The sequence below is a fragment of the Morone saxatilis genome, unplaced genomic scaffold (assembly GCF_004916995.1).
Source record: "Morone saxatilis isolate NCDOM2014 unplaced genomic scaffold, NCSU_SB_2.0 Contig7, whole genome shotgun sequence".
In the NCBI taxonomy this organism is placed as follows: domain Eukaryota; kingdom Metazoa; phylum Chordata; class Actinopteri; family Moronidae; genus Morone; species Morone saxatilis.
The window spans coordinates 13191686-13202129 of NW_023340246.1; the positions used below are offsets into that span (position 1 = coordinate 13191686).

Below are 10444 nucleotides of genomic sequence, written 5' to 3' on the forward strand. Positions count from 1 at the left end.
CTGAAAAGACCAAAACCAACAATGAACTGATCCTGCTACCACGTATCGTCTCTGTAGCCAAAGCTTGATATAGTGTATTCTTGTGTCATAAACCTCCATTATTGTCAAAAGAACTCAACTGTTCCACTATGAACATAAACATGGCCACATCCCACATACACCTTCCCGATGCTGTAAATACTTATCAGCACACCAAAACTGCAGCTGAAAATAAATACACAATCTTCTCCTGATTAAATAGCATTTCCTAAAAAATTTAACTTTAAAGTATATATTCATTATGCGTTTTTCTTTTAAGATGTACCTCGTCATCATGTATTGAATGGGCTTGGGGCAGAGAGCCACAGATAGGCTGGTGAATATTGAGACACAGACACAGACACATTGTCGGTTTTGTTCTTGATTCACCATAAGAAAATTAACTTTAATTGCCAGCCCAACCTTCCCACAGTAGTGTGCCAGATGAAGATCTGTTAAATGAAAATGAAATGAGCTATAGTGTGCAGATCTTATGTCTGGCTCCTGCAAACAGTTTTTGTTTTAGGCTGTGTTCAGATTGACAGGGCCAATGTCCGCCTGAACAAGGACTTCAATTCAGTGATTTCTCAGATTATTTGATTTAAAGGATTTTAGAGACATTTTCTGCCCTCCATATCACTTAAATCATCTTGTAACCACTCAGATTTAGGAATCAATCCCTTATTCACATAAAACAAATTTTTTTTTGAAAAGGGTGTTTGTTTCACACAAATAAAAACATGATGTCCAATCACTATCTTTTGAAGATGAAGCTGTAAAGCTGTGGAAGATGACGCTATTTTTGAGTAACATTCATGATTATGTCCACACTATCAGCAACTATGAGTGACCTACCACAAACTGAGGACATGTATCCCAAACACACATTTTATTATGACTTTAATATGGACTTTATTGTCCGCTTTATTAAAAGTAAAGCCATTTACACTCTAGAGCACTTGAAAGCAACCACACAGCTCTTTGATCCTTTGAACTGCCAGTGATTACCATTTTAATGTATACATCTTAGGCAAGTTATGTACATTATCTGAATTTCGGCAGTACTCTACACAATAATTCCAAAAAATTAGAAGATGATGTGTTCAAACAAATATGGTGGTCTAAAATAAAAACACAGTTGTTATATAGCATTGCAATTTATTTATCTAGGCTTTTAAATAAGAATTTATCAGTCTTAAAATTCAATTAATCTTCATTCACAGTCGTATCACTGAAATCGGAAAAAAACAAGAAAATCTCTGTATATATGTTCTCTTTCAGGTAGTGGAATTAGCAGCAGTGGAAAATGCACACTGGAGGGTTAGCACAGAAAGTATGATGAGTAGTAGAGCCACATGTAAAAAGTATAGAGCAAATGAAGGATAACAGCTTTTTTAGGGTTTAAGAAATTTCTATCAGTGCAGTATGAAAAAAAAAAAAAACTTTTTTTTCTCAGTTTCCAACAGCATATTAGAAATCAAGATGTGTCCAAAACATCTATTAATAAAGAAAACTGTACAATAGACCCAGAGGAAAAAAAATGACACTTAAAAATCTTGCTTCCATGGCGCAACTCAAGCTTCTTTAGGCAGACTGAGGAGACGTGTATAGTACTACCTCCTCTTGACAGCTGGTCTGGTGCCCTTGCTGCTGCCACCTGCCTTGCTGGAGCCCTTGGAGCCAGAGAAGAGCTTGGTCATGAGCTCAGAGACGTCTGGAAGCTCAGGGTTGGGGTTCAGCATGTTCATGGACTGCTCCATTTCCTGTAAAAAAAAACCAAACAAACAAAGAAATGAAAACAGATGTAGATGGAGACATGAAGGCTGGGGACAGACTCTGGAAATGATTTTAATAATCCTTCACAAAAATGATTTCACTGACATTTCTCACAGTTATGATATGCTCACACAGGGTATCGTGAATTTATTACTAGCATTACTGCTGACACTGCAAACTCGGTTCTTTCAAGAAATATGTAGTCTAGCACCAATTAATAAATCCTTATTAAACTGATCAGAATGTAGCCAATACAATTCAGAGACACGCTGCATGATTAACGCAAAGCACGTACGATATTTCTGAAATAACACTTTCAGGGGAGGATTCTTTACCTTTCTCATCTCTGGGTCATTGGTGTTGACCACCTTGGGCAGTAGAACAATGATCAGCAGGGGCAGAACCATCATCATAACCTGGAGGAGCAACAAAGACAATACATTTAAATTGACCTCAATTTGACCTGTTGGACAGTTTTCTACACCCCCGAGGGTTTATATCATTCAATATTCTGCAAGTTGGGTGAAACATCATCGATTTTCTTTACCATTGGGTTCATGAGGAAGTCTGTCCAGCCCCAGGTTTCTCTCTTCATGAAGTAGGTGTGTGGGCCACTAGCCCGGATTTGCAGAGGATATGGCTGGCGAATTACTTCTGAAGTCTTGATATAGTTCACAAGACGCGCCCTGTGGAATGACACATGGTTACTTTAGTGGGTTAAAGCTGCCTCTAAAATGTACGCTTGAGAGTACACAAAGCTCACTATAGTAAAGTCTTACCTCATTTTGCCCTTGGATGTGATATCAACACGTACTGGTTCAAATCTGTAGTTGGGGGTGACGACTTCCACAACGTAGGATCCTGAGGGGACGTCATTCACAGCAAAACTTCCATCAGTTCTGTAAGAGAAGGTGAAAACAACTGGACTTTTCAGAGGTGTTGATTCAACTTTAAGAAAATTTTGGAGACTGTCGTTTGTAGAGGTGAAATGAGTCTTTTGTCTAGCGCATGTATATCAATGAGGTATTAGAAACTCCTCTCAGTAAAACACAATACAAGTGCGTTAAGTGTACATACTAAACTAGTAACTGAGTGCGTTTTATCTAGGTTAACCAGCCATGTCCTTAAAATCACTATCAAGTAACTCAAGAGGAACATCTACATTTAATGCACCAATGCACCAAGCTATATTCACAGAGCCTTCACTCACAAACAGCCTCATCCTGCCTTAGAAAAGTTAAAACAAGTGAAGAGGTAATACAAAAATGACCAAGCGTCAGAGAGAAGAAAACAATGAATATGTATAAAAAAAAAAAAAAAAAAAAAAAAAAAAGGCTATTAAGAATGTATGATTGTTAAAACTAAAAGACATAATACAAAGAATTGTATAAAAAGTTCATAAAAATATCAGGAAAACTCATCTCTGATCAATATTAACAGGAAATAATCTGCTCAAAATTCATCTTGTTTCACACAAACTTCCTGCAGTTATTGTGTTCATTACACAGTTAATCAGCTGTTCTGTATTGAATAGAATATGAATTATCTATAACACATATCTTAAGGGAAAAGGTTGGGAACCACTGTACTAGAACACCTAAATTATAAAACGCGTTGGCACATACACACAAATAAATCACTGTAACCCTTGAAGGGAAAACCCGTCTAATCCAATGACAAATGTATATCATATATCAAAACTATAATTGTACAGTACTAATAGAAAGCGACTGCTATTGATGCTCTGTCGCAAGCCTTTGATTCAAAAGTCCTACCAGCTATAAAGTGTCTGTCTGTCTGTCTGTCTTGTGGTCCAATGTTTGTTTTGGTTACAGCCACCGAAAGGCCTGTTTGAGTTCATAAAGACATTAACAACTGAATTCAGTCACAGGTAATGCAATAACCCTGTTGCTGTCCTGGTTGGCACGAGTTACAACCACCATTATTAAGCTGTAAATGAGTTAGGACCTGCCATCTGCCGACTGCAGCTGCCGTGCGGCTCCCTGCTGCAGGTCGTCGTTAAAGCTAGCTCGCTATGCTAATGCTACCTAGCCTCGCTAACAGGGCAGCAAGCGGGTACAACCGCGGGTTTTCTTACCTTACAAACCCCACGTACTCTTCGCCTTCCACTAGGATTCTTGCCGTGGACACCCAGTCTTGTGTTTTAACCCCCGGGACTATCGCTCTTCCCTCGATTTTGAACCGATCTCCGTTGGGCTGTGTCGATACTCCGGCGCCAGGCCCCGTTTCCACATCAGTGAAACCCCGCGCCACGACGAGCACGGCCTGCATACAGAGCCACAGCAGCGGTACTCTCTCCCTGTGCAACATGTCTGTCTGTGTATGTTCAACAAATTAACACAAACTCTGGCTAAACGGCGTCAACATGTATTGAAGAGCAGCTCGGAGAAGGAGCGGAAGAGTCGGAACATCAGCTGGCTCTGCGGAAAATGACGTCACAAAAAACAACAAAAAAAAATAAAAACTTTATTGTACAAACCGACAATCACACTCCGGTTGGTGTCCGGTTTACTTTTTGTAGGAATTAACAGTATAAATGCTGTTTAAAGATGTCCATTATAGGTGCCGTACTATATTTTTAATGTTATCACCACAGGAACATTTTATTGTAAATGTTGGTGATTTTAGCTGGATTTTTTTAATTCACAAATTCTGTATATTTGTTTTTTTATATAACCCAATATTTTCTTCAATACGACATATTTGATAATGGGATACTCAATTCAGTTTTTACAAAAGCATTTTTTGAAAATAATATATAATTTAATTATTTTGTCTCTTATTGTTCTTGCCCTATTTTCTTTAGTGATTTAAACTTTTGTTCCGATCAAGAGAAAATGGAAACGTATTTTTACTAATAAAGTTTTGACAAACAAAAGGACACAAACTACAAAACAGAAAAGTTGAATTACTTGTTTGCCCACTTTGGATTAAGCAAGATCACTTAACAGCAGCAATTATCCATGTTTACTTGAATGTATTTGTTATGTCATAACCATTTCACTCATAACATTCATTCTTATTGTACTTTTAACAAAAACAAAAATTATAAAAACAATTTTTTTTGATTTTTAGCAAATTTATTTAAAAGAAGATTAAAAGAATCACTTGTTTTTACATTTTACATTACACAGTCAAATGTCATATGAAGAGGCAAAATAAAAACAAGAAAAGCTCTAATAACTTAAGACTGTAGCAGATTCAAGTTCCTGTTTCCGGTGGATCCAGGCGCAAAACATCAAAACAGCTGAGCATTAATTACATCCACAAGTGCATTCAATGGCAATGAGTGGTGTATTGAGAGACAAAGAGCTTGGCACTTCATAGAGCGACGTTACACCCAGTCTCATGGAGGTCCACTAAACATGCCCCTTCACAAGACGGTCCACTTCAATGTGAAGCAGTCATATGCTGTGGGTTTTTTTTGCAGAAAGGCTCTCACAGCCCTCCTCAAGAGAGTCTCCAGCTCTAACCGAGGGAGTTGTCTGAATTGTCAAGTTCAGTCCCAGTAAGAGGTTTGAGTTGAAGTCGCAGAACGAACCAGTCCATTTCTCTGGCGTCATTATCAGTTCAAAACACAGCCATGATCTGGCAGTAGTGGTCACATCCTCAGAGTGCTACATTGACAACTGTCAGGGCAGCTGTGATAGATAACCCCCGATGGCCTGTAACAAGAAGTGGAGATAGCACATTAGTTGTCGTCACAGCCTGCATACATTAGAATGATCTTTGTTTTCACAAATTATCAACACAATAAATAAATCACACTTCAAAACACACATTTCTGCTCTTAAATTTCCCTGTTTTTCCCCATTATACACATCACAACATACTGGATTACTTTGGAAAATACTGACTGAAAAAGGAGATGTTCGCAGTAGATGGTTTTCCGTTTAAGACATCTCATGAAATAGTTTACTCATGGTTTGATGCTTTTTCACCATGAACCACAACCCAAATACAGACTCGCATTATAAATACTACAAATCCTAGTATGCTTACAGCGGACGTGGAGGGTTTTTTTTTTAGGATGGGAGTGGTTTGCAGCGTCCACCCATAACCAACAGAGGGGTGGAAAAAAAAACAGAAGGAGCACCTGTATGTATGTTTGTGGCACAATGGGGTGTTTAATCAACTCTATTATTTAATTTAGTTTTGTCCATAACAGGAAGAAACATGGTGTGCTTTAGTTAAAAATACAACAAGCACTTTTTCATGTCATGAAGCCTTAAATTAAGTAACGCAGCTAGAAACAGGACATTTAAATACCATAATTCATATTTTCAAGGATTGTTAAATTACATTTTCAACATTTTCCTTTACTGTCCCAGTCCTGACATTTCTACAGCTACTGTGTCATGAAACAAATCCCTAATAAGTTCTATAATAACCTTCTTACCTTTGCCAGTTCTCCCGTAGATCCTGGAACCACACATAACCGGGCTCCTTCCTTCCACAAGTCCTTCAGCCGCTGCTTCATGACTTCAATATTCCTGCAATAAACATACTAATATTACCATTTCAATATGTGGGGAATGCACACAGGACCCCACAGTCGGTGACTGTAAAACCCCAACACACTTCCTCTCCCGTGCCGAGTAAGAACCCCCCACTTACTACGTAAGTTCAGAGCTGTAGTCAGCAATGTGTATGAGCATCTTTTCATAAAACTTCTTGAAAATATTTATGTTTAGAAACTCAAAACAACACGGTAAACTCATCAGCAGTAAACCAGCTCCAACTAGAAAAACCTGTAAGACTCATGTTTAGTTAATGAATATCGTATTACTTACTGTATGAGTCAACATTCGTGACAATTGTTACACCACTATGATATCAGCTTTTTCAATGTTCAAAAAGGGTTACATTCTGCTGAAAGTGACTGAAACCCCTCGTATGTTTAAAGGCAACTGCACATGGGTCAAATTATGAGACAGAAAACCTGGACGATGAAACTAAACTGGCAGAAATTTAGTGCCATTATTAGTTGTCCTAGTTAAAAAGATATAGCAATGTGACAAGAGCTGATTGTAAACACTGTTCTGGCATTCATGTATTGCAGAAACACAAGCTTACACACCCCACATACCCCATCCAGAGGTTAATGCTTAGGAGAAAGTAAAGGAGTCAACATATTGCTTTACCTGCCAACAGACTCAATTAAAATTCCTGCCATGTACGCTCAATTTGGCATAGTGAAATGTAAGTAATATTAGTATTAGTAAAAGTTAAATGACCAAATAAAAACAAAAAAACAAAACACATTGAATTTGCTTCTTAATAAATCAATATAGTATCATATCTGGAGGTCAGTGCTATTTCAGAACAAAGCTTTAAAAGCAAATGTTCTGTTTATTGTTAACCTGCACCATCTTTTCACCAAGCCTACTGACCATAGAGCTTTTTCACAGCAGTCATTTTGACATGAAACAGTCGGGTAAACGGGTGTTACCAATGATACTAATTAAGGTTAATTTCCATTCAGGTCAAGCAGAGTCAGGGTGCTGCTGTTATGCACGTTGGCTCACTGTAAAGGTTCTGATACATTAAATGGAACAGAGCCTTAATTAGTATCATTGGTAACACCTGTGATTACCCTACTGTTTTATGTCACAATGGCTGCTGTGAAAAAGGTCTATTAGGTTGTATTCAAGCATGTGCTGCCCACCTGTCTTCTGAACGACTGTCCCGCAGTCTCTTCTCATTCTTAGAAAGTTCTGGCCACCATTTCCTGATGACGGATTGAACCCAGTGTAAACCCACCGTTATGTGTCTGTGAACAGAAGTTAAAGCAGACGAGTTTGTCAAATCACAAAGTCAAAGATGAAAATTTTCTGTATATAAATGTAGATGTGACACTCACTCTTCATATTTACTGGCAAGAATCACTTTCACTTGGGGCATGAGGTCAACGCAGCAGCCAAGTGACAAACATGGTGCTTCAGTTTGAATGCTGAAACAAGAGAACACAAGACAAAAGAAATAAACTGAGCTGATCTAGAAAAGAAAAGATGGCTCAAACAGTCTTCATTGTTGACTTTAGTCTCACATTCTCTCTGATGGTCACTAGATGATAGTCAGTACATAGAAACCCACTAATATTAAACATCACCATGAGCTGTCAGATTGAAAATCAATCCTGTAGATTATAACTTAACACACACATTATTTCAGATTATTGTGGTTTCAGCTTCTAAAAAGTGAGGAGATGCTGCTTTTGTTCTGTTTCATATTGTTGTAAATTGTATACATTTAGCAACATTTTTCAACAGTTAGTCGGCCAAAAGAAGAACTTTGAAGACGTTGCTCTGAAAAACCATGCTGTGTGCATTCTTCAGTACTTTCTAACATTTTACAGATTCATTAAAAAAAAATGGAATATTCAATAAAAAGCATTTCTTTCTGCTGTAATGATGCTACATGATCTTGTTTAATACAGTTTGCAGTACTGTGCAGTCCAGTCATTACAGGTGAAGCCGAATTATTAAAAAGCAATATGCAAAAGAAGACACTCACTCGTTTGTTAAGACAGGTAAGCAGTCAAGCAGCACCCCCGTGTCTTGAATTCTGGGAAAGCAAAAATGATTAAAGCTGAATCATGTTATGGAATTAAGGAATGGACACAACCTACTAAAATGCAGTCTTAGCCGTCACCGTTTTACCTTATTAGGTAGGCCACTAATTCACTGGCGTTTCTTCGCCATAGTGTTTGAGCTACTTTCAGTCGCAGATTCCTTCCGAAAAGGACGTGAGTCATAGCTTCATGGTCCTTTGATAGCTGTATGTAAAGACAAACAATGCACAAAGGAAATGAAGTCCGCAACAGTGTGGCAAATGTTATCATCCTAAAAGAGAAGAGTTTTTAATCACGAGAGAGCAGTGGTTTGAACTCCGCCTCTCACCTCAGTAAAGTCGCTGTACTTGGAGCTGGCCCCTGCCATCTTGGAGGCTTCTGCAGAGTTCACTGGGAGCCCGCAGTTGTCATTATAGTGCATGCCCCGCACATCATCGGAGCACGTCAGCTCATTTTCTTTGTTGGCCATGCCGCGGTCACGGTCACGGCCTACATCTGATGTTTTGCGGTGCAGCTTCAAGCCCACCTCCACCACTGGACAACCCTTCCTCTTGACGGATGACAATCGCTTTGCTTTGCCTGGGCTGTGTACTCCGTAGTGAACTTGAAATCTGCCAAGAGCAAAAGTCAGCATGGATCGGGTACAAAGCTGTCTTAGTGAGGAAAAACCATACAATTCAAAGCCACAGACATGGTGATAATGGCTATGGAAAGGTGCCTTAATGTTCCAGTGACTGAGAGGGATGATCTGTGGGACACCGACAGTGAGTGAGTGATCATATTTAGATGAATCCCACAGATGTGGATCAGGGACTCACCTTTCTTTATCTAATTCTTCCTTATTTATAATATCCACCTAAAACAAAAGGATAAGGGATGAGGCCACTACTACATTCTCTACCACTACAACACCACTGAACTGTACTTCACAGTCACCAGGATTTAAGAGACAACAGGAATTATTTACACAATAAGACACTGCATTTGCTTTCACATCTCCATACCTGCTTCATGTTCTTTTCCGCAGAAAGAGGCAGGCAGGGTCGCAGAAAGCCATTGGGTTTATTCTGGTTGACATGCTAACCAGCTGCCACAATAAGGGACACTGTTGAACAAACAATTGCAGACGGTCGTTAGCAGATCCATCACAGTTTGAGAAGTTGCAAGAGTCAGTCACTTTTTGTGGCCTAGCTTACAGGTTGGCTTGCTATTAACGTACAACAGCGTGTGGTATAAGATGCAAGGGTTTTATTCAAACAGATTAAAAGCAACAACAACAAAATAACATTTAAATGAGATAAAACAAAAACGCTACATTGGGGAGTTAAAAGGCGTTGGCTGCTGCGATACAAGTATTAACGTTAGCTAGGTGGGCTAAGTCACAAATGACACTACACGCTGATTAAAGTTAAGGTAAATGTTTTCTGTCTTGCTACAAATGAGCCAGTCAACGTGTGGAGGAGAGCAACGCCGCATTTCGTTACGTCCCTTAAAGCTAAAAGTTAGCTCATGTTCCTAGCCTAGCTTTGACTGTTAGCTCGTAGCTCAACTATCAAAGATACACGGAGACGCAGAGAGTAACTATCTGGGCCTAGCTAGCTGGTTAGCCTTCCGACTCAGGGAACATGTCTTCACAAATGGCAGTCCAGAGATTACCCTCACCGTTTCAGTACTAAAGTTAAATACCAACCGATTCATTTTCGTGAAGTGCGACGAGGTCTCTCCTTCAGGTGTGTAAATCCAAAACGTGAAGGAAAGAGGAAAAAAAACTGGTTCAAACTCAAGAGCAACTCCTCTGTGTGCAGGTTCGCTAGCGTTTCACAGTTTTTATCATTCAAATGAATACACCGCCGGTGTGTAGGGATTGTGGGATTGATTTTGGCACACACACACACACACAAAAAAAGAAGAAAAAAAGCTGTGTGTCATTGCGCCACCCAGTGTCAGGTAGTATGTAGTGCAGGAAGGAACAATCTCAAGGCTCAGCCGTGCAATTTAAAATGTATATGTTTTATAGATAGATGTATGTCTTCCTTGTGTGTCTTTTTTTATATA

General features: G+C 39.0%; 2 protein-coding genes across 2 annotated transcripts; both read right to left on the reverse strand.

The window, feature by feature from the left end:
- Positions 1–892: 892 nt before the first annotated feature.
- On the reverse strand, positions 893–4125 carry emc7 (ER membrane protein complex subunit 7). The gene is made up of 5 exons (XM_035679026.1): positions 3893–4125; positions 2574–2693; positions 2342–2480; positions 2130–2210; positions 893–1781 (listed from the first exon to the last, which is right to left on the reverse strand). Exons 1-5 carry the CDS (start codon positions 4123–4125, stop codon positions 1632–1634), a joined length of 723 nt encoding a protein of 240 aa, XP_035534919.1. The 3' UTR covers positions 893–1631.
- A 748-nt stretch (positions 4126–4873) lies between these two features.
- katnbl1 (katanin p80 subunit B-like 1) lies at positions 4874–10282 on the reverse strand. Its single transcript, XM_035679279.1, has 10 exons — positions 10080–10282; positions 9394–9494; positions 9208–9245; positions 8718–9000; positions 8478–8593; positions 8332–8382; positions 7679–7768; positions 7484–7588; positions 6215–6308; positions 4874–5480 (listed from the first exon to the last, which is right to left on the reverse strand). The coding sequence occupies exons 2-10, from the start codon at positions 9400–9402 to the stop codon at positions 5448–5450; spliced, it is 819 nt and encodes a 272-aa protein (XP_035535172.1). The 5' UTR covers positions 9403–9494; positions 10080–10282; the 3' UTR covers positions 4874–5447.
- Positions 10283–10444: the final 162 nt, after the last annotated feature.